General features: G+C 41.2%; 1 protein-coding gene across 1 annotated transcript; it reads left to right on the forward strand.

Annotated features, from left to right (window-relative positions):
* Positions 1 to 23312: 23312 nt before the first annotated feature.
* Positions 23313 to 24209, forward strand: LRRC30 (leucine rich repeat containing 30). Its single transcript, XM_007062322.2, has one exon. It carries the CDS (start codon positions 23313 to 23315, stop codon positions 24207 to 24209), a length of 897 nt encoding a protein of 298 aa, XP_007062384.1.
* The last annotated feature ends 498 nt before the right edge of the window (positions 24210 to 24707 follow it).

A 24707-nucleotide genomic window follows, 5' to 3' on the forward strand; every position in this document is an offset into this window, starting at 1 on the left:
ATGGGCATCACAACATTCCAAATGAAGCTCGCTACTGCATATTGAGACACAGCTCAGAACAAAATCATCACACCTGTTACTGTTTTTTAACTAAGCATCTGTGTAAAAACCTTGCAACTGAAGAGTCCGGTTTGAATGAGTATATTTGTGTTTTTCAGTGTCTATTATAGTCATCTGCATAATAAACTGATCCAAATCAAATTTCTCTTGAGCATTTAGCTCTGCTTAAATTAAAAACATAGCATGTTCTATATCAAAGATTGGCAACCTTTGGCACATGCCCCATCAGGGAAATCCGCTGGTGAGCCGGCACGGTTTGTCTACCTGCACCGTCCGCAGGTTCGGCTGATCGCAGCTCCCACTGTCCAAGGTCAGACACATAGAAGAACATAAATTGTTGCGCAAAAGTCAACATGGTTTCTGTAAAGAGATCATGTCTTACTAATCTATTAGAGTTCTTTGAGGGGGTCAAACAAACATGTGGACAAGGGGGATCCAGTAGACACAGTGTACTTAGATTTCCAGAAAGCCTTTGACAAGGTCCCTCACCAAAGGCTCTTACATAAATTAAGTTGCCATGGGATAAGAGGGAAGATCCTTTCATGGATTGAGAACTGGTTAAAAGACAGGAAACAAAGGGTAGGAATAAATGGTAAATTTTCAGAATGGAGAGGGTAACTAGTGGTGTTCCCCAAGGGTCAGTCCAAGGACCAATTCTATTCAATTTATTCATAAATGATCTGGAGAAAGGGGTAAATAGTGAGGTGGCAAAGTTTGCAGATGATACTAAACTGCTCAAGACAGTTAAGACCAAAGCAGACTGTGAAGAACTTCAAAAAGATCTCACAAAACTAAGTGATTGGACAACAAAATAGCAAATGAAATTTAATGTGGATAAATGTAAAGTAATGCACATTGGAAAAATAACCCCAACTATACATACAATATGATGAGGGGTAATTTAGCTACAATTAATCAGGAGAAAGATCTTGGAGTCATCGTGGATAGTTCTCTGAAGACGTCCATGCAGTGTGCAGCAGCAGTCAAAAAGGCAAACGGGATGTTAAGAATCATTTTAAAAGGGATAGAGAATAAGACAGAGAATATCTTATTGCCCTTATATAAATCCATGGTACGCCCACATCTTGAATACTGCATACAGATGTGGTCCCCTCATCTCAAAAAAGATATACTGGCATTAGAAAAGGTTCAGAAAACGGCATCTAAAATGATTAGGGGTTTGGAACAGGTCCCATATGAGGAGAGATTAAAGAGGCCAGGACTTTTCAGCTTGGAAAAGAGGAGACTAGGGGGGATATGATAGAGGTATATAAAATCATGAGTGGTGTGGAGAAAGTGAATAAGGAAAAGTTATTTACTTGTTCCCATAATATAAGAACTAGGGACCACCAAATGAAATTAATGGGCAGCAGGTTTAAAACAAATAAAAGGAAGTTCTTCTTCACTCAGCGCACAGTCAACCTGTGGAACTCCTTGCCTGAGGAGGTTGTGAAGGCTAGGACTATAACAGGGTTTAAAACAGAACTGGATAAATTCATGGAGGCTAAGTCCATTAATGGCTATTAACCAGGATGTGTAAGGAATGGTGTCCCTAGCCTCTGTTTGTCAAAGCGTGGAGATGGATGGCAGGAGAGAGATCACTTGATCATTACCTGTTAGGTTCACTACCTCTGGGGCACATGGTATTGGCCACTGTCAGTAGACAGGATACTGGGCTGGATGGACCTTTGGTCTGACCTAGTATGGTCATTCTTATGTTCATCATTCCAGGCCAATGGGGGCTGCAGGAAGGAACGGCCAGCACATCCCTCGGCCCACACTGCTTCTGGCATCCCCCATTGGCCTGGAACGGCGAACGACATCCAGTGGGAGCTGCGATTGGCCGAACCTGCAGACGCTGCAGGTAAACAAACCGTCCCAGCCCACAGCAGATTTCCCTGATGGGCCGCATGCCAAAGGTTGCTGATCCCTGCTATAAAGTTAAACTGAGAGACCAAGATTTTAGTGCTGGTAGTGTAAACATGGCCTTCAGTGGCACGACTGCATAGACACTGCCTACATTGACAGAGGGTTTTTTCTGCTGAGTAGGTAATCCACCTCCCCAAATGGGGGTAGATAGGTCAATGGAAGATTTCTTCCATCAACCTAGCCATGTCTATCCCGGGGTAAGATCAGCTTATTACAGTGCTCAGGGGTGTGCTTTTTTTTCCACACCCTTGAGCCATGTAGGCTAGGTCAACCTAAATTTTAAGTGTAGAGCCAAATAAGTGGCCTGACTTTTTAAAAGTGCTGAGCACCCAGCATCTCCCATTGATCTCAGAAATTTGGAAATCTTGTTTAGATTCTTGAATATACATTTAGAAGCTTAATTTCATGCTTCTCGTCTTGAAAACTTTTAGTAATCAAATTTAAATTAAAGAGCCTATGTAATTTAGGGAAGAATAACGTATTCATAAGCCTAGCAATTTTTGAATTATCTTAATTAATGTTTCTAACTCGTGCAAAAAGTTCCTTGCTCTCATTTAGGAAGCCATCACCCCCATCTGGCTTTTACCATTTCAACCGTTCCAAGCATTACGTCTAGAGATAACAAGAGGCTAACTTAAACTTCATCTAAAATTTAAAGGCTAAATTGGCTTCTCACAGTAAGGGGCAGTTCAAAGGTGCTGTGCCCTAGTGGGGGCTCCTGGAAACGTAATTCCAGTACCAACGCTAATTCTGCTCCCTGTACCTCACTAGTTCTCTCTATATAGGCAGAAGACCCTATCTTCCTATTCCTCCTCCCTGAGGTTACAACTGGAGACCCACTCATACCTCCACAGATCTAAGAAACCCTTGTGTGAGCCAACAGCTCGATCCAGAGGCCTCCTTGTACCCCAACCTCCCCCCATACTAGTTAGGCTCCCTTTTCTGACCACAAGCCACCCAAATAGGTTGGAATCCTCAGTAGGTTGTTCATCCTCCCTTGTCCACCCCTCAGTCTACCCATATCCATTCTTTTGATTTGAGCTGGATACCCCTACCCCAGAGGACAGTGGGGATTTTATTACAATGTAACAAAATATTGTCATGAATAGATACAAAGAGGCAGAGTTAAGGCTGGTGCTGGAACTTTAACTAAAGCTTTCTGGGGTTTTTTTTTACTTTTAACTTTTCAACCTTAACTTGCATTACTACAAGCTTATAATTGAAGGAATACTGAATTAAATACAGGTTGTCTGTAGGTGTATTAGTTTACTAGTGCATTGAAGAATAACCTGATTGTCAAAACTGTAAGAAAATCAGATGTGTCCTTCATAGAAAATAAAAATTATGAGAACAGAGTTACCTACTACAGGACAGGTCCAGCAAAGAAAATAACAGAATGCCACTAGCCACCACCTTCAGCCCCCAACTAAAACCTCTCCAACGCATCATCAAGGATCTACAACCTATCCTGAAGGACGACCCATCACTCTCACAGATCTTGGGAGACAGGCCAGTCCTTGCTTACAGACAGCCCCCCAACCTGAAGCAAATACTCACCAGCAACCACAAACCACACCACAGAACCACTAACCCAGGAACCTATCCTTGCAACAAAGCCTGTTGCCAACTGTGTCCACATATCTATTCAGGGGACACCATCATAAGGCCTAATCATATCAGCCACACTATCAGAGGCTCGTTCACCTGCACATCTACCAATGTGATATATGCCATCATGTGCCAGCAATGCCCCTCTGCCATGTACATTGGTCAAACTGGACAGTCTCTACGTAAAAGAATAAATGGACACAAATCAGATGTCAAGAATTATAACATTCATAAACCAGTCGGAGAACATTTCAATCTCTCTGGTCACGCAATTACAGACATGAAGGTCGCTATCTTACAACAAAAAAACTTCAAAACCAGACTCCAACGAGAGACTGCTGAATTGGAATTAATTTGCAAACTGGACACCATTACATTAGGCTTGAATAAAGACTGGGAGTGGATGTGTCATTACACAAAGTAAAACCTTTTCCCCATGTTTATTTCTCCCCCCTTCTGTTCCTGAGATGTTCTTGTCAACTGCTGGAAATGGCCCACCTCACTACAAAAGGGTTTTTTTTTCCCTCTCCTGCTGGTAATAGCTCACCTTACCTGATCACTCTCATTACAGTGTGTATGGTAACACCCATTGTTTCATGTTCTCTATGTATATAAAATTTCCCCACTGTATTTTCCACTGCATGCATCCGACGAAGTGAGCTGTAGCTCACAAAAGCTTATGCTCAAATAAATTTGTTAGTCTCTAAGGTGTCACAAGTCCTCCTTTTCTTTTTTAGAGTTCATATGAAAATCCTTTGTCACTTGCTAATGTGTGAAGTTGCTATTTACACAGATTGGGGCTGATTAGCATTTTACATTGCCTTTGCATTGGTGTAAATGAGTACAGAAGGTGTAGGGCAGTGGCCAGCCAATCCCAAAGTATATATGTCAGTGTTCCTTCCCACTCTGAACTCTAGAGTACAGATGTGGGGACCTGCATGAAAACCCCCCTAAGCTTATTCTTACCAGCTTAGGTTAAAACTTGCCCAAGGTACAAACTATTTTACCTTTTGCCCTTCGACTTTATTGCTGCCACCACCAAGCGTCTAACAAATATATAACAGGGAAAGAGCCCGCTTGGAAATGTCTTTCCCCCCCAAAATCCTCCCAAACCCTGCACCCCCTTTTCTGGGAAAGGCTTGATAAAAATCGTCACCAATTTGCATAGGTGAGCACAGGCTCAAACCCTTGGATCTTAAGAACAGTGAAAAAGCAATCAGGTTCTTAAAAGAAGAATTTTAATGGAAGAAAAAGTAAAAGAATCATCTCTGTAAAATCAGGATGGTAAATACCTTACAGGATAATCAGATTCAAAACATAGAGAATCCCTCTAGGCAAAACCTTAAGTTACAAAAAGACACAAAAAACAGGAATATACATTCCATTCAGCACAACTTATTTTATCAGCCATTTAAACGAAACAGAGTCTAACGCATATCTAACTAGATTGCTTATTAGCTCTTTACAGGAGTTCTGACCTGCATTCCTGCTCTGGTCCCGGCAAAAGCAACACACAGACAGAGAGAACCCTTTGTTCCCCCGTCCAGCTTTGAAAGTATCTTTTCTCCTCATTGGTCATTTGGATCAGGTGACAGCGAGGTTATCTTTAGCTTCTTAACCCTTTACAGGTGAAAGGGTTTTTTCCTCTGGCCAGGAGGGATTTAAAGGTGGTTAGCCTTCCCTTTATATTTATGACAATATATATTCCTAATTGTTTATCAATTGAGTTAGAAACTATTATTAATTACAAAATTTTACTTGGGGGGGGGGGGGGGGGGAAAGCTTGAGAAGTTGTAATTGCATAGGTCCTAAATTGTCTCACAAGAAAGGACAGCCCTGTCCTTACAATGTTGTCAAAGTAAATATTACACAACTGATGGATGGGTTGATAAGATGGATTTACTCATTCATGAAGATAGTGTTTCCATGTAAACCAGGTTGTTAATTAGAGGCTTGTTCTGGAGAGAAAGATACACAATGGAATCAGTTTGAGGGGATAACTCAAGAGGTGGGTTTTCTACTTGGGGATTTATCAGTGATTCCATCAGGAGATGTCTGCAGTTAGACAAGTGAAAACATTTTCAGGTGTTTGTGAGTTATCTCTAAAGGCACTTGTCAGCTGTTTGTTTACCATGCAGAAATTCCTGTAACCTTGATCTTAGATAAAGTTCCTGGGTGTACACTTCTGATTTGCTCTGACAAAATCTGCTGCATCTAGGTGTGGAGGAGCCATAGGTGTTATCCTCAAGGCAGCAATTAAAATTCTTCCCCCTCTAAAAACCACAGCTTTACTTCCCTTGGGCACTTTTCCTTCCATCATCCTGTACATGAAATGGCCTAATCAGGAACATGGGAACTTCAGTTAAAGGGGCACCATCAACTTGAAAATCACACTTGTGTCTGAACCATTCTTTTCCGACCGTAGTTACAAAAATATTTTCTCTATTTTTTTCAGTTCACCTCCTTTGTGTATCTGAGAGCACTACAGACACAATCAGCTTCACTGTTTCTTCAGCATAGTTAATTAAGCAGTTTTTCTCTTTCTTAAAAGACTCTTATAAATATCAATGAGGAACGGGGGTGGGGGTGGGGAGAAAGAATTATAAATATTGTTACAGGAACCTAAAAAAAGTAAGAACATACTAATTAAAGATGTTGGATCAGACACTGATTTTTTTTAAAACTAGTCACTTCCAAAATGTTCAAGTTGTTGTGATGTCAAGTTTATACAGTGGTTCCTAGTAAATACTAATTATATTGTATACACTTTTATAGTGCCTTTCATCTTGAAGAATTACAAAATAGTTCATAAACTCAAACTGAAAATACCATAATGCACATAGCTCAATTAGCTGTTGAGAAATTCATCCACCACTGGGATGAAGCACAGCTAGAAACACAGGGGAGAAAGTAAAGAACAGTTACGCTGTAGAGATAGAAGCATACGGGCTCAACAGGTAGTGATCAATGGCTCCATGTCTAGTTGGCAGCCGGTATCTAGAGGAGTGCCCCAAGGGTCGGTCCTGGGGCCGGTTTTGTTCAATATCTTCATTAATGATCTGGAGGATGGTGTGTGGATGACACTAAACTGGGAGGAGTGGTAGATATGCTGGAGGGTAGGGATAGGATACAGAGGGACCTAGACAAATTGGAGGATTGGGCCAAAAAAAATCTGATGAGGTTCAACAAGGACAAGCGCAGAGTCCTGCACTTAGGTCGGAAGAATCCAATGCACCGCTACAGACTAGGGACCGAATGGCTAGGCAGCAGTTCTGCAGAGAAGGACCTAGGAGTGACAGTGGACGAGAAGCTGGATATGAGTCAACAGTGTGCCCTTGTTGCCAAGAAGGCCAATGGCATTTTGGGGTGTATAAGTAGGGGCATTGCCAGCAGATTGAGGGACGTGATCGTTCCCCTCTATTCAACACTGGTGAGGCCTCGTCTGGAGTACTGTGTCCAGTTTTGGGCCCCACACTACAAGAAGGATGTGGAAAAATTGGAGAGAGTCCAGCGAAGGGCAACAAAAATGATTAGGGGTCTGGAACACTTGACTTATGAGGAGAGGCTGAGGGAACTGGGATTGTTTAGTCTACGGAAGAGAAGAATGATGGGGGATTTGATAGCTGCTTTTAACTACCTGAAAGGTGGATCCAGAGAGGATGGATCTAGACTATTCTCAGTGATAGCAGATGACAGGACAAGGAGTAATGGTCTCAAGTTGCAGTAGGGGAGATTTAGGTTGGATATTAGGAAAAACTTTTTCACTAGGAGGGTGGTGAAACACTGGAATGCGTTACCTAGCGAGGTGGTGAAATCCCCTTCCTTAGAAGTTTTTAAGGTCAGGCTTGACAAAGCCCTGGCTGGGATGATTTAGTTGGGGATTGGTCCTGCTCTGGGCAGGGGGTTGGACTAGATGACCTCCAAAGGTCCCTTCCAACTCTGATATTCTATGATTCTATTCTATGATTCTATGTGACTTAAGAAATTTCCTCATTCTAATTTTTAGCTGCAGTTCAGTTTTCATTTTCTGATCATTGTAGTTAGGACAGCTGTGAAGAGTCTATTATAGTGTATTATTCTTGTGCTAGCATAGAATATTTTATTTAGTTTCACTTTCCAGGTCCTATGTTCTGTTTCTATCCACCCTGGAAATCTTATTAAGCATATAATTTCTGAAGATTTCGGAGTCTCACACTTAAAGAGTGAGTGCATTCTGGGAATGTAATTCTGCAGTTATTTTAAATGTTCACTAGATGGCACTACTAAACTGTGGCCTTAAAAGAACACTTCAAAATCTTTTTCAAAAGAGTACCTGTACCTGTTTTACCGAAATAATCATAACTAAATTATTAACATAGAGAAATTCCAAAATCCACTTACACATAACTGTCTAATATTGGTACTTTTTGCAGCTCGGGCAATGAAAATCAATGCAGTCAGCTTCATTTTTATTGACAGGACTACAGGATGTGTCACATTGGCCCAGAACCATCTAGTCCAGCATTCTATACCTCATCTCTCATCGTGGCCAGTTCTAGATGCTTCAGAGGAAGATGAAATCATGCTAATGAAAAAATTATGAATTTGCTTGACTGAAGGGGAGTTTTCTCCCTACTGAACAAACAGCTGATGTCCTAAGCATGAGGTCTATAACCTTTGTGCACTTTTTATCCAGTCTAATGTTCAACAAATGTTCTCAACATGCACATAAATGACTAAAGATTCAGAATTTGGAGCACTAGCTCCCCTTAGAGTGTCAGTCTTACTCCAAATGCTGTTCAGCAGGATTGCATGTTTGTAAGAAACTGTCCCGTGAAGGTGGGAGTAATGCAGATGGGAGGGGAATGTGGATGGATGTTGCAATTAGTGTACAAAACTGTCAATTACTATTTATAACATGGTTTCAAATAACATGCTAAAGCTTATGGAGATGCAGTAACCAGGTGCTTCCTACCTGCTGGGCTTCATTTCATTAAAAGAAAATAGTGACTGCCTTCTTTCATCTCCATGTCACTTTACACATATCTTCCTGCATCGGTGCGGTTGTCATTCCCCAAAAACTTCTGATCTTTGGTCCCTGCTGAAAATGGTTCTATGCACCATACTCAACTGGTATGTCAAGAAGGAGAAAGCTTAGGATTCATGGATGTAATTGCTTTGTAAAGATGTGTGTGGTTACTTTTGCATATGTCATGTATTGCTGACAGAGGACCCAATACTGCATTCCTTACTCCAGTAAACCTCCCAGTAAAGTGACCAGGAGTTTTACCTAAGCACAGGGTGCAAGATTGGGCCCAGAGTTTGTAATTATCACATGCTAGAATTTGCAGCAGTGATTTCAGTGAAGCCAAGAAATCTTAAAGCATATTTTGTTTGAGATCAGAGCTTTCTGCTTACAGAAACCAGTTCTTATTTGTGCTAATAAAACCTCTCTGGAACCTAAAAAACCCTGCCAAAACAAATATCAAGCTGTACACGATGTGTTTTTTCATAGATTATTTTTAAAAACAAAGCTTGTTTGGTGGTGAACTACGTGAAATGGCCATGCAGGAGTGTCCACATCACAAAAGGCATCATGACAAGTGGCAATAATTGGTACCTGGGTTGAAGTTTCAGAGCGGGCAAGGAACTAAATGTAGATTAAATTACTCATTCACCCCTGATCCTCCTACATCAGGACTGAGGCACTTTGGAGATTGGTCTTGGGAAGCTTGCACTGCTGTTGCCCAGGCTGGACCTACTCTGTGGATAAATAGAAAAACTGAGTCTCCCATAGGTTTGCCAACTTTCTAATCACACAAAACCGAAAACCCCTGCAGAATCCATTCTCCAAGGCTCCATTCCTGCCCATTCTCTGAGGCCCCACCCCTGCTCGTTCCATCCCTCCTCCCTTTGTCACTCGCTCTCCCCAACCCTCACTCACTTTCACCGGGCTGGGGCAGGGGTGAGGGCTCCAGCTAGGGGTGCAGGCTCTGGGGTGGGCCCAGGGATGAGGGGTTTGGGATGCAGTAGGGGCCTCTGGGATGGGGCCAAGGGGTTCAGAGCTCAGGAAGAGCTGTGGGCTCCAGCTAAGAGTGTGGGCTCTGGGGTGGGGCTGGGGATGAAGGGTTTGAGGTGGAGGAGGGAGCTCCTGGCAGGGTCCGGGGCTGGGGTGAGGGCTCTGGGAGGAAGTTTGTTTGTGGGAGGGGACTCCGGGTTGGAGCAGGGTTGGGGTGCAGGAGCAGATTCAGGGTGTGGGGTCCCGGCAGCGCTTACCGAAACCGCCAAATCCCTGCATCCCTTCGGTGCATGTGCAGCAGGGAGGTTCTGCACACGGCCCTCGTGCCCGCAGGTGCCCCCCCTGCAGCTCCCATTGGTCATGGCTCCCGGCCAATGGGAGCTGCGGAGCCAGCACTAGGGGTGGGGGCAGCCAGAAGCCTGACAAACCTAGTCTCCAGATAGGATTGCCAACTTTCTAATTTCTGAAAATTGGACACTACAGCAGGAGAGCCGCAACATCCCCTTCCCTGTCTCTTCCCCCGAGTCCCACCTCTGCTCCACCTCTTTCCACGAGACCCCGCCCCGTCACGCACTGCTCTCCCGCTCCCTCTTCCTCCTTGCTCGATCCTGTCCACCTCCCCCAACCCCACCAGCTGGGCTCCCTCTGCTCCAGGGCGAGGAGCCTGCCTGCCCATGAGTTACAGGAAGGAGGTGGGAGCAGGGGCTGGTGTGGGTTGATGTCCCAGCCCCTCCTCCTTTGGCCTTGCCACCCATGGTAACTGGACTTTTGGTGTCCAGTCAGTACATGTGCCTGGACATGTCCCCTTTCAACCAGACTTTCCGGTTGAAGACTGGACACCCGGCAACCCTTTTCTCAAACCTCCATTCACTGTGTGGGATTTCCTTGCAGAGAGGGGGAGAATGGCCAAGGAGTTGATTATGCTGGGGATCAGGGCCACCCTTAGCCATATTCAGCATACACGGCTGCATAGGGCACCTGAAAATTTGGGCACCCACTGGGTCTTAGTGTCCACACATCCACCTCTTCTTATCCCTGTTCTGACCCTCCTGCAGGCTCCCACTACAGCTGACTGCTGCAGCCTGGGGAATCTTCCTCTGGAGGGGATCTAGTACTTAAAAGTGAAAAAGCCTTCCAGCCTGCCAGGCCTATTAGCACTGGTGCAGGGAATCTACACTGGGCATTTGGACCTGTGTAACTACCTGGATGTAGCTCAACCAATACAAATACCTTCCGGAGGGATGCACCCTAAATTAATGCTGACATTATCTGCCTTTAAGACAAGAGCAACCCCCAAGTCCTTCTCCCTTCTGTCCCTAGCACTCAGCCATCCTAGCTGTAGAGTCCAACATTTGTGAAGAATCACATGTAGGGCCAGCAGCCACAATGTAGTGGAAGTACCATTCCCTGCATGCTCTCTCCCCGGAACTGCCAGGTTTCTGTCTCCTTTTCCTACAGTGGTGAAGGAGACAATCTGGCCCTTAGTCAGGAGGGCACTCTTGATGATCAGATTAACCACTGAAGCAAGAGGTTGGTTATAAAATAAGAATGATTTAAATATAACAGATGTTAAACTGAATACACTACTGTATTCAAAATATGTTCACTGAAAACTTACTTTCCCAGGGACCTGAATATTTTGTGTCTCAGTAAGTTTCCAAGTGGAATCATCTTTTGTAAATCGCAAGCTCTCAGCCACAGGGCAGATGACACTGACAAAGTTCAGGCAACAGTTTTGGCCCCCAAGTAGCATCTCTTAAAGAAACAGTAAAAAGGACAATGTACACACAGTTCAATTTCTTAGATCAATTCCTCAAGCCAAAATAGCAATGAACAAAACAAAACTCATTGGAACTTGTGCTCTTAAATCACTCAGATGATATTAAAAACCCTATCCTTAGTAACAGTCTGATTAAAGGAACTTTTAACTTTCAAATATTTGAGCAGTGTTTGAATTCTCCGACCTGCACTTTCCTCAATTATTTATTACCAGCCCCAAACCTTATTTCTTCCCACCATGATAAACACAGAGCCATAGCTCTTCCTGAAAATGCAGATCGTTGACATTTTAAACCATGTAATAATTATTCTGGATACAAGACAACATTATTAGTATCATACTTACACCTTGTCATTAGATTATGTGACTGCACATATATTTTAGCATATGCAAGTAATTATTCTTAAATAATGTTTCACTCACTCCTTTGTGCTCCTCTGGGGAACCAGTGCTGTAAAACAGAAAGCATTCTGAAAGAAATTGTCAGCTCCAGAATTTCACAAATGCTTATGCTTCTACTCTGATGGTATCTTTTGCTTTTAAAAATTATTGAATAAGAGAGCATAACACTTTGATGTGATATTTACAATGACATTTTATTTCCTAGATTTAGTCAACCACCAGAAATTTTCAATTAATAAATGAATAGCATAAATGCATAGACAAAGTGGGTGAGGTAATATCATTTATTGGTCTATTTAAACTTCAAAGCATGTCTCTTTCACTAACAGAAGTTGGTCCAATAAAAGATATTACCTCATCCACCTTGCATCTGGGACCAGCATGGCTAACACTGCAAGTAGCATAAACGAAGTAAGTTTAGCAGTGCATTGAAATCTTCATCCAACAAACAGATGTGACTCATAAGCCCCTATCCTTGCAGTCTTCCCTGCCACACCAATTCAATGGGTGTTGAATAACTCTAAAATACTAAAAATGTCAATTTTGTGTTAAAATAAGAGGAAAGCAGCTACAAAGATGTGATTTTTATGTTATCAACAAACAGACCAACATCCCCTTCTAGTGTCAGAAGTGTGGAAGTGAATGCTTATTTTAAGAGATACCAATCTGATGACTTAACTGTAAGAGCTTGTGATAAAGTGCCTAGGTTTTTAACTTTGAGATTGTGAATGTTTTTTGAGATTCAGATCACGGGGCCAAATTCAAACCTGGTGTAAACAGGTGCAACTTGAAGCATCAAATGCATGATACCTGTTTACATTGGTTCTGAATTTGTTTTTTAAACCATGAGCCAAGTGGCTGTTAACTCAGGAATCAGAACACAAAATGCCTTAATCCAACCATGGAGGCCCCAGCCTACCTAACAGCAAGGGGTTGTATTTAAAATAATAATAATAATAAAAAAATCACTGTTACTTTGTTCCAGTACCAAATACCAATTCATATTTTAACTTTCAGGATCAAGCAGAGACCTGGCAGTGATTTGAGTTTGCACATTAGACTTTTTCTGCTAGAGATATGGGTTCCTATCCAGTCTCAGACACACAGGTGAAAATGAATATAGTGGATCTCATCCTAAGGGCAGATTCATGCACTGGTTTAGGGAAAGACAGGCAGCTCGAATGTTCCCTATTCAGGGATTGGTGCAACCCCTTGCTTCACTGTCCCTACTCTACACTGATGCAGAATAGCCAGCATGCATATCTGCCTCGGCTATGCCTCATCTTCTTCCCTCATGTGGCCCACCTCTGCTCATCGTCAGCTTTGGAACATCTGAGGAGGTGACACAGAGAGCCAGAGATCTTTCCTGAGTCATTTTATGAGTGTCCTATGCATTGTCAACTTTGTCTAGGTCAACAACAAATCAGGCCTCTAATCTTTATTTTCCACATCACATAATTGTGAGTACCTGCTCAAGGTAGTTGCATGATTAGAGCAATGGGAATATTGTAGGTTAGGATGAAGGTGATCTAGTGGTGTTGTCTTGTGACAACATATATAACATATAATATAACATTCATAAGCTAGAACTACAGTCTCTTGTTTTCATGTTGCACTAAGGGCTTGCTTCTGAGAAGTACTGAGAGCCTCAACTCCCAGTGAAATTAGAGGAATCTAAAGTGCTCAGTACTTTACAACAATACTTAGCATTGTACAGAATCAAGCACCCACCAGCTAAATAAAACACTTTAAATGTATGTTCAATGACTGAAGATCAGGAGACCTGGCCTCAAGGTGAAAAATGATGGAAAAAGCGAATGACTTTCAACAATAATGGTAAAGTCACAGTAAGTGAAAAATCACTGAATACAATAAGTTCTCACACCTTGCAAATTAGTTATAGCCAGCCAAATAAATGGTTAAACTTTCCATGCAGCACACATCTCATGTACTTGAAGCACTTCAGAAATATTGTTATCCATATTCTTTTTTTGTCAAGCTCGCTTTTGGATTCTCGATGCCTTTCCATGCGAAAGGATCACTCATTAGAAAATTTCTTATAAAAAACAAATACCTTTCTTTATCTGTGTTACTGAAAATATTTAGATGATCAAAACTGAAAAGTTTTAAATCCACTTTGGGTTTTTTATGCTTTGTTTATTCTTAAAATTTCTCTCTACTTGCACAATGAATATCAGTTAATCAGTTTAGCATTTTATTATTAATTACACTCTCAGTGTGTCATCTCAGCCAACATTATATTTCTTTAAAATGTGTAATTTAGAGAGAGAATTTCTGATGCCCTGAGGTCTCTCTAAAACTCTGCGACAGATTCTGCCACACTTACCTGCATGAGGACCTTATTATCCAACTGAACTACTTAAGGAATATGGCAGGGGTCTCAAACTCAATTTACCTTATGGCCAGTGCCAGTCCTCAAATCCTTCCAGCGGGCCAATAATGTCACTGAAGATGGTGTTCAGAAAAGAAAAAGTTTATATTGTATTTTTTGTTTAGAATTTCTTAGAAATAATAAAACTGCCCTACAACTTTCTACAATTCTTCTCCTGCCAGAGAGTTTTTAGCGTTTGCCAGACACCTAGCATCACTTCAGTTCTGTCAGTTTGTTGATGTTTGGCCTCCATGACTGAGCAGTTGAAACCTTCAGGATTGTGTGTTCGGTATTTTGACTTGTTTATATTCATTGTGGAAAAAAGTGACGCTGCCTCCATGGCTGACTCTGCCCAGCAACTAATGATGCTGTCTCCATGGCTGATTCCTCCCCAGCGACTAGTGATGATATCTCTGTCCCTCTCCCCCAGCCAATGAGAGCTGCGGGGGGCGGCGCCTGCAGCAGACATTGGGCAGCGTGTCTGCATGCGTCTCTCCTCCATGGGCTATAGTGGGGGCTCCCGATGGCCCGTGGGCCGGGACTTTGAGACCTCTGGAATATGGTATGCTTCAACAGGAGTAAAGGTATCAGAATCTTACAGACACTCTTTTTGCTTTTTTCAAAAGGAAAGGCCAAAATTTTGAAATGTAAGGAAATCTGACTGTAAGTAAAGCACCTAAATAGGGACATCTATGCATCTAATTTTAGGCACCCACAGTGGAAAACTTCAGCCTAAATTTCAGGCCAAATTTCAATGTATAATATAATTTTATGATGCAAAGCTCTTTTAGAGTCTTGCAAAACTTTTGGCCCTACTATACTTACCCTATGTGTCTACTTACTGCTCCTTTCGCCTCTTAAGGAGTTAACAATTTTCTGCAGCTTTTTCAAAATACAAACGTTTCATCTTATTGAAATGCCGATTCCAAGCCGTTATTATTGCTCTTGAGTGAGTTTAATTTGCAGGATAATGGTTCAGGTTTCTATAGTTCACATTCACCTTTTCCCTCTCGTTCAGCTGTGCAATCTTGTTCAGTGTAAACATTCTACCGCTTATATAAGAATGAGCATATCCTTGACTTATCATCTATGATTTTTCCCTTGACAGGTAGAAAAATGTGAAACCCTATTTTCTTTAATGGTTCCCTTACTATCTGAGGCTAAGGCTTTGTCTACACTGCCAGTTGAACTACAAAACTTTTGTTGTTCACAGGTGTTTTAAAAAGGCCCCCTCTTGCCCCAGGACAAAAGTTTTGCCCTGGCAAGTGGCAGTGTAAAGGCTTGTTGTTGGCAGGAGTGCTCTTTTAAAGTGATGCTGCTAAGATTTGTAGGCCTGAAATTAGACCTGTCTTAACTCTTAGAATGCTGGTTGTTTGCTGGGCTGCTACCTAATGAAAGGGGGGTGTTCAGGATTGTGTCAAAGTGGCCTGAATAAGGGGTATGTAATGACCCCAAACTTAGCCGAGGTTCATAAACCAGTTCACCAGAGTTCATGAATGTTGAGCAAATCCGAATCCTGTTTTGAGTGAGACTTCTCTTCTCAGGGTTTTGAGGGGAAAAATCAGCGTCATTCTGTTAAGAACTTCTCTTTTTTTCCTGTGATGATCTGTATTTGTTCAAACACAGAAACTAAAAGTGAAACCCATGAAAGGGGATCCCACACAAATCAACAAAATGTGCACATAGTGCTCTGTGAATAGAATCTGCTGTATTTTGCACAAGGAAGGGAGGGAGGAGTCGGCTTTTGTGTAGGGAGCAGGAGAGGTGGATTAGACTTTTGCCATGGCTGGTAAATTTTTTCATGACAAATGCACAGGAGCTGCCACTAACACACAGACTAGCCCTATTTTATCATTTCTGCTGCAAGTACTCCATGAAGTCCTTCTGAGCCTAGAAAACAAACGGAAAAGAAACCCTCTTATTTTTGTATGAGTGATTCATCCTTAGTTTTCCTTAAGTGACGTTCCTGTTCCTTTTAAGCTGCATGTTCTTTCCCCCCTTTTGTAAAAAAAAACAACCCAAAACAAAAAACCTTGCCTTGTTGTTGGTTGACCTGGTTACAAGTTACAGCTCTTGAGAACCTATTTATTTCCAAGGCTGTTGAATGTACTCTTCCACCTCTGCTAGAATCATTAACTACAACATATCTTCCAAGAGTCCAGTCACGCTAATGAAACTCCATTGTCTTATGCCACAGTTAATCATTTGTGCTGTTTTGCTGCAGAACAATTTCATATTCTATTTCCTCTCTTAGGAAATTGCTCATTTAGATGTTCTTAAAAGAGAGGACCATTTTGGATAGGCCTTCCTTTTACTGTACTGGCTTACGATGTGTTTGTTATTTTTCCTTTGATTTTTACTGTTCTTGCAAGTTATTTTTTACATTCTTAGGCCATAGTCTTTCTGTCTCCATGAGGTTCAGAGTGCCCTCACCTCCCCTAACATACATGGAGAGTTAAAAACACACTGCACCTTGCAGGATCAGTCTCTGTATAATTTCATATAAGACCCTAACTCACTTCATGAGATTTCAAATATCAGTGTCATACCACTGACACTTAGACGTATTGGTCTGCTGATTCCTTTAGAACTTCTATTTGCTAGTTCAAACCCTTTGAAGCCAAGTAGTCAACGTGTTTTTTTTAAGTTACAGCTCAATAATTTAAAAGTCAAGTTATTATCTATCAGCATTCAGTCTTCAAAAAATGGTGAGACACCTACCCTTTCATTTGATAGTGTCTCTGATAAACCAGAATTGAGTTGGTGGTATGCATTTTAGGGGATTTTAATTGGATTCTGTTTTGACATTTATTAGGCATATCAAAGTAAATGCATTGAGTTCCTTTTTATATCTGTAAAATGTGTATAATATATGAATCATTAATCTGGGATTAAGGTTCCACAGCAGTTTTGACTGAATTAATTTCTTGATTCTTTTTATAATCTTTGTTGTAATGTATTGGAATTGTAGTTGGAACTTCCTAAACCCCTTCAGACTGGGTCCAATTGATTTACAGCACTGACTGCCCAGTTTTGATCATGGCTACAAAAAAATTCTGGGGTTCTCAATTTGAAGAATATGCATTAGTTTTCAATTCAATAGCAGTCAGAACCAGATGGCTCATTTGGTATTTTATTTAATTTAATCAATTAGTTCACAGCTTTTTTTCAGCCCCTAGAGACAATACAGTGTATGGTAAAATTTTCAAAAGCGCTTAAGCAATGTAGGAGCCTAAACCCCATTTTCAAAAGTGATGTAGGCATTTAGCAGCTTAAGTCCCATTGACTTGCACTTAGACTACTAAGTGCCTACGTCACTTTAGAAAATGGAACATAGGCTCCTAAGTCATTTAGGCTCCCTTGAAAATTTTTACCCCCGTTCTAGTAAAATGAGCATGGTTCCAAGAGTTCTGGACCTGCAGTGTGGTCTTGAGATAGTTTCTTAGTGTTTCCTTGACTCGATTTCCCCATCTAAGCTATGGGGATAATGCTAGTTACCTTCCTCACAGCGGTTTTGTAAGTTTACTAGTAAATGATAGTTTAACACATTGCAATGTTAAGTGTTGTTTTTGTGATGCCATGCACGTGTGTGTGAGGTCTATCTCCAAATATCAGCTCCAGCAATGCTATATGCCAAGGAGACCTATATCCCTCAACAGGAGCAGGACTGGCCACTGGTCAAACAGCATCTAACGTGAGCCAGAATTCAGAGTGCACATAAAAGGCACTTTGCTCAAAATATTTATACTTTGTTACTATGAAAAATCTGAGTATAATGACAAGAGTTCTCCTCCTCCATAAAGTGGAGTGGAGACTACTAACAAAGGCAACGATTTTCAAAAAGTAACTAATTGATCCTGAAGTCTTAAATTTTTGGATTTCCAACTTGAAACTCTTCAAAGGAGTCTAGTTTTCAGAGAGAGGGGCTCAGCACTTTCTAAAAATCAGGACTCTTTAAGGTATCCTAAGTTGGGCACCCAAATATCAAGGCCTTTGATACCATTACTTACTTTTTGCAATCTTAATTGAAGATATTCTATGGAGCCCAGGGAGGGGCCTCTGCTGGGATTTTTTTTTTAACCCTGTTATTTGGTGCAGCCTGAAATTCCTTTTCAAAAGTATTATAATAAACAGAGATAAAGCATCTATGGCAGGGATGATGTAGCAACATCCAGAGAATGAGTAACTATATCCAATGCAGGGAATTCACTTCAACGTTACCTTCAACTTGGTGGCCGAATTTTAACAATTGTGTCCTGGAAGCCCCACACCTGTAAGTTGGTAAGTACTTTGGAGTAAGATCTTTTGGTCTGGTTTCCCTGTTCCTTTACTTACTTCATGATCAACTAAAATTCTGTTAGTTCCCATATTTTAACAAGGAAATTGTTCCATCCCTATGGTATCTGTCACATTTTCAAAGCAGATGGGAAAACAAATAGTTCTAATGACACTTACTACTTTTATATATTTATTGATAATAGGCAGGTAATATAATATAGTTTTTTTTACAAATATGGGCATTCAGTTATTATAAATATTACTTCAGATTTCAATAGCTCTTCCACATGATGACCTCAAATCACTTTACAAACAATAATGAATGCATCCTCCCAGTAACCAAGGATGGGAGGTACTAATAGCCCCACTTTACACGTGAGGAAACTGAGGCATAGACAGATTAAGTGGTTTATCCATTGTCATGCAGGATGGGAATTGAACTCAGATCTCCTGACCTACTGGCAGTTTAATCTCAATTTTTTTTTTAACTTTTAAAATGCTATTTCAAATTTTAAAAATAGAAACAAAACGAGCTATTATTCCCTGGAATGGAAGAGGCATTGTTGGTACCTTGGTTACCTGGAAGAATAGTGCCTTTGGCTCTATACAGAAATTCATTTGGATTTATTCTGTAGTACATATGTCCTGGATAGTCAGAGCTTAACTTCTGTAATATCAGCAAAAGACTTGGGTTGTCTGCCAAAGCTCTTGTTAAATGAGCCCCTACAAGGGAACTCATTCACCTCCAGTTCCAATTCTTCATGTGTCAAGGGAGCAGCCAACTTCCCATGGGATCTTAGTAAAACATTCCAGCAGGGATCCATAGATATATGGTTGTTAAAAGCTCTGAGCAGCACCACAATTAAAAACAAATTAACAGGAAATCTTAAATTGCTTTCAGAGTTGTTCCTTTTTTTGTGTCACCTCTCATAAATCGCAAATTGCCTTTGAAATGCTACTGAATATTCCGAATAGCTACAATATCGACAAACCACTGTAAAGAAGTCACAGAACTTGTGGAGGGCTGTAATTCCTTTTCTGGGATGTAACACTTGAGGATAGCCTTGGCTGTAATGATTGTGTTGTGACTTAAAAAAAAATTATTTAATGACCTGGAAAACAGGAGTACCATGGTTCAGGGGTTGCTACTGTGTTTATTATGGACACATTCCTATTAACAATCATTGCTAGCATAGGCGTTCCCATGGTACAGCATTCCTAGTGGACCTGTAATGAGCAAGTAATGTTTACCTGAAAAATTCCACCTTTTAGAGAAAGCAGAGCCTGTTTAATCCTGATTTATTGAGGCAGGTGATCATTACAACACCCAGGTAATGAAGGAAGGTGAAAATGGATCTCTAGAAACAGAAGATCTAGAGTGTGGGCTGAACACTCATGAGATAGGAATCCTAGGAACAACTGAGCCTGTGGCAAAGGCTCAAGCTGAACTTCAGGTTATCTTATTAATGTATTTGTTAATAAAGCCCAGTCCAAGGAACTGGGTGAATTTTTGGCTTTACACAGCATTTTGCTTTACTTTGCTTCAAAGTAGGTTGAGAAAGGCATAAAAAATTTAGTATGAAAATACTACAGTGGTGGAGTACGGTTTTAGCAAAAAATGTATAGTATTGAAATTTCCTTTAGAACATTGGCCTTTACTCAGTGTTTCAAACTCTCATAGTTTTAGCATGTGTCTTTATCATGCTATTTGATGTTTTACTTAAAGCCCTGGCTCCTGCAGACAAGTGATTATGTGAGAATCTCAGCTTTCATTTGAAAACTAAGTACATTTTTAGGTCTCATGATTCCAAGAAAAGCTTGAAAATGCATCTCAAGTGCACGCTAACAGCTCAGAAACAGAAGGCAAAGAAAAAGAACTCAGCATTTATTTTTATTTAAAAACAAACCTAACTTGTAAGTCAGTCTCAGGATTTTTTGGGAACCTGTCTCACGATATTTGAATGTTCAAGGTTGGCAATACTCCTTACTTTTCTTGGATAAAAAAACATATCCTAGTTACATACTATATCAGACAGTCCCATGATCAGGGATTGTCCTAGTATGTCTTATTTGCTCATCAGTTACTGAGATCTTTATCAACCTTTTTTTTTATCATGTTCTTACATCATAAAGATTCTCAAACCCAGCAAGTTTTGGAACATTTCTTCCTCATGTGTTGATATTTTTGTTTAATCCAAAACCCACTATGGGCTAATTCCTGCTACTTTATTTATGCAAAACTTTCATGGGTGAAATTCATCCTTGTGTAGAGGGCTAACATAAGGCCTGTAGGTCATTTAAAGTGTATTTTAAGAGGTGTAAATAGGTGTTAAGTGATATAGGCCTAGGGCTTGCCTTCTCAAGAGGGAAGAGTTTTACCCCATATGAGTATCCTAGGTAAGTAAAAGTATCCTTGCTGTTGATATGGAATAATGCATTAACCAGATAATGGGTGTTGAAGCAAAAGAAGGGTTAAATTTGAACACGTCTTTCTTATATTAATCCTGGAAAGCAATATGAAATTCCTCAACATCTTTTGAGTAGGACATAATAGTTTCCCTTCAATAGGAGGCATAGACTTGCCCCTTTCAAGCACTGACTTAACCATAATGCAGAGGAGGGGAACGAGGATCATGTTTGAACAAGAACATTAACAGGCAGGGGACAATTCTGAAATTCAGTTGTGGACAGTACGGATGTGGCCATTGTTTTCTTATCCTGATCTCAAGAAAAGAACGTAATTCAGTTATCTATGAGTTTCTTGTCTCCCTGACAGTGGGAGTGACAATTATCTATGGTTCTGTTGGAGAATACAAGAAAAAAGATTATTATTATTATTGTGTGCAGTGGTTACATTACATTCAGAAGCAGGAACAGTGCTGGACAATGGCATCTGCTGAGGTGGATTCTTTTTATCCTTGCTGCTGCTGACTGAATAGTAAATAAAGGTTCATCAGCATCCTGGCAGGAGTTACCATGGGAATGAAGTAGAACAGGGATTATAATGGGATTGTAACAGGATGGTGAGGTTCTTCTGTTAACCCACTGTGTTAGGTGGTAGTGGAACTGTGTGTGGAGATGCTCACTGAGCCCTGCACGCTTCCTGGGCAGGTAGGTACCACTCATTGGAGATAAAGGAGAAGGGGATGGTTCTCTGATCAAAAGAATCCATGGGGTGGAGCAGTCTTAGGCCTGCGGAGGGAAGCTTGGACAGTACTTTGTGTTTGCTTTGTATTAGTTTTTTAATAAAGGCAGACTCCAAGAAGGGGTGAGTTTTGATTCCACAATGTCTCTTGATTATTTTGGAGCGGGTGGAAATGCCACTTGCGTATACAGTTATGTGTTGCTGGTTCAAACTGTTTGATTTGGGCCCAATTAGTAGTGAGGGAAAACTCTTACCAAATGGTTACCTGGGGATCGTGTAGAATTATGGAGACGTTTCAGTCCAGTGCCTAGTGGACAAGTTTCCATATTACAAAATCACTACCAGGGCACCACAATGTTCATCCTCGTTGGCAGTCTCAGTAGAGAGGACAATGGCTGAGCAGTGAAACTGAACCACTCACTCGCCCCTTTTGGGGGGTCCATCCTGTTCAAACTTCAGCACATTATTGCAACACTAAGAGTATGTCTTCACTACAGGGTTAATCCGGGCTCTTACTTGGATGTTGCCCATAACCCCCCTCTGGTCCACACACACAGCCTCTCTCCCGAGTTCCAGGGTGCTTTCAACCTGAGCTACTTGGCACGGCTGGAGGTGTGGATTTAGAGCTAGGCTTCACTTTCACTCAGGCTGGTAATCCATCCAGACAGGCTAAATCACTCAAGTGTTGATAGTCCTCCAATGCCTTCCCACAATTCCTCCTGTATGCTCAGAGACAGACAAGTTCTCACATAATCTTCTGGGAAAGAATCAGAGTGGCTCAGCTTACTCAAGCACAAAAGAACCCAGAAGTCTTAGTGACACACATGGATGCGTGCAGCATCAGTGACTGCACGGTAACTTGGGTAGGACTTTGACCCCAGATGTGAACAGCTGTAATACACCCAGGCTATCTGTAGTGAAGATATATCCTAAGGGGCAACTCCACTTCTGCTATGCCTTCTGTACCCTTTCTGTGGATAAAGAGAGAACTGTCATCATCACAGAGGGGAAATAGGCCAGTACCTTTCACAAGCACTAAATTCATTTTTAAAAAAAGCAATGGAAAGGAAAACAAGATATGAAGATTCTTCACCAGCCCTTCTGTGGAATGTAAAATTTGCTCCAGGGTTCTAAGCTGCTTAATGAGGCCAGTAGGAGTCAAAATAACTGCTTTTCATCTGAATGAATTTGTTTGAGCTTTTCCCCCACCACACATACTTCTTGTTTGTTTGTTTATTTGGTTGGTTGGTTGGTTAGTTGGTTGGTTTTTTAAAGTCACTCTTGTTAATTATCCTGCATGCACCAGATATCCAAGAAAGCTGACATAGTAAAGTTATATACAGCATCTCGGTGACCTCTTTGCAATGAAGATAATATCTGTCCAATAAAGCCTTGACAAAATGACAGTGACAGCTGCATTGTGGTATTCAGTTTGAATTGAACAGGTCTGTTCAGCAGTGTTGGGAGCAAGTCTTTCATTACAATCTGCAGCACCAAGAAAAACAACTTAAACCCATCCTAAAAAAAGTGAAATTTTCCCTCCACGGCTGCAGAAGCTGGTTTGGGTAGCCAGGAGCAGGTGCTCTTCATAGTCTTCTCCATATCTCTTTGGTCTGATCTTTCTTACTGTCTTCGAAAGGCTGCAATCCTCTCTTCACTACTGACTTTAAAAGGGAAGGAAACCTCACTTCTTTCAAAAGCAGCCGCAGTCTGGAGCGTTATGGGAGCTGAACACTCGAAGGACCAGCGTCCGAGAAGAATGCTTTTGCTGGGGAAAGGTCAGAGACTTCCTGCATGGGAAGAAGCTCTTCTCTCAGGAAAAGACCCAAAGTCGCTGCTGAAGCGTGGGTTACATTATGTCAGTCTGAGCCTCATAATGAAGGGGATGACAAATGTGCCTGATTTTTTGTGGGGCTTGTCGGAGGTGCAGAAGCTGAACCTTTCACACAACCAGCTGATGGCTCTTCCTACAGCTTTGGGGAAACTAGACAGATTAGCGGTGCTGAACTTGTGTGGCAATCGCCTCAAGTGTCTGCCAAAAGAGACCGGGCTCCTCAAAAACCTGAAGGTTTTATTTGTCGATATGAACTGCCTGAGTGAAGTGCCAGCAGAGCTCAGTCTGTGCACAAAGCTGGAAGTTTTGAGCCTTTCACACAATTGCATCTCAGAACTCCCTTCAAGCCTCACTGATTTGACAAGCCTAAGGAAGCTGAATCTGAGTAACAATTGTTTCGTTCACATTCCCTTATGTGTTTTTGCATTGAGGGATTTAGATTTCTTGCACTTAGGCTCCAACAGACTTGAAAACATTGCAGAAAGTGTCCAGTACCTGGTAAATTTGCAGATCTTTATTGCAGAAGATAACAATATTCGCACCTTGCCACGGTCTCTCTGCTCCATCGCTGCACTTGAGTTACTAAATGTAGCTTACAATTCTATTCAGACCCTTCCAGCTGATCTCTATCTTCTGCACAGATTGCCAAAAATTGCTTGGAATCCAATGGATAAAGGGCTCCATATTTCACATAACCCATTGTCCAGACCACTGCCAGAGATTGTAGAGGGAGGACTGGATGTGCTCTTCAACTACCTTAAAGAGAAAAATCAACACAACTAAACTTGCACTGTGTTTGGGATTAACGCTGTCACCAAGACTTAATCAGTGGTTTCCATTTCAGAACACAGGGAGACGATAAAGACTAAAGATGGTTTTAGTAATGTTTGCTGAAAGCAAGTGAAATCTGACTATCTAGTTTAACTTTGCATAGAGTGTATTTTCTAAAACATCCCTCTGTAAGTTTTTCAGTATTTGGTGTGTCTTTTAGGAAAAACTGTGGTCAAAATTTTGCTCTTTATTATAAATAAACAAATTAATGCAGGCCATTAGCATTGTAAAGGGTGCATTTGTAATCTTTCAGCCTGCAGTAATATTAATATAAATGGGATTTACTGTATGTGGTGTGCATTTGCACTTTAATTCCTGTTCATTTCTTCCTACACAGATAAACCACTCCACAAACATGCACTGCAATCTAAGTGACTTTCAAGGGGGAACATTTAATTTATTCACAAAAGAGATTTGCTAATATGTCTCAAACTCTATTAACGGTCAGAC

This window comes from Chelonia mydas, chromosome 2, assembly GCF_015237465.2.
Source record: "Chelonia mydas isolate rCheMyd1 chromosome 2, rCheMyd1.pri.v2, whole genome shotgun sequence".
NCBI classification, from domain to species: domain Eukaryota; kingdom Metazoa; phylum Chordata; order Testudines; family Cheloniidae; genus Chelonia; species Chelonia mydas.

What these genes read in the sequence shown, in the direction of transcription:
- LRRC30 (XM_007062322.2), top strand. Translation starts at nt 23,313, where the DNA reads ATGGGAGCTGAACACTCGAAGGACCAGCGTCCGAGAAGAATGCTTTTG.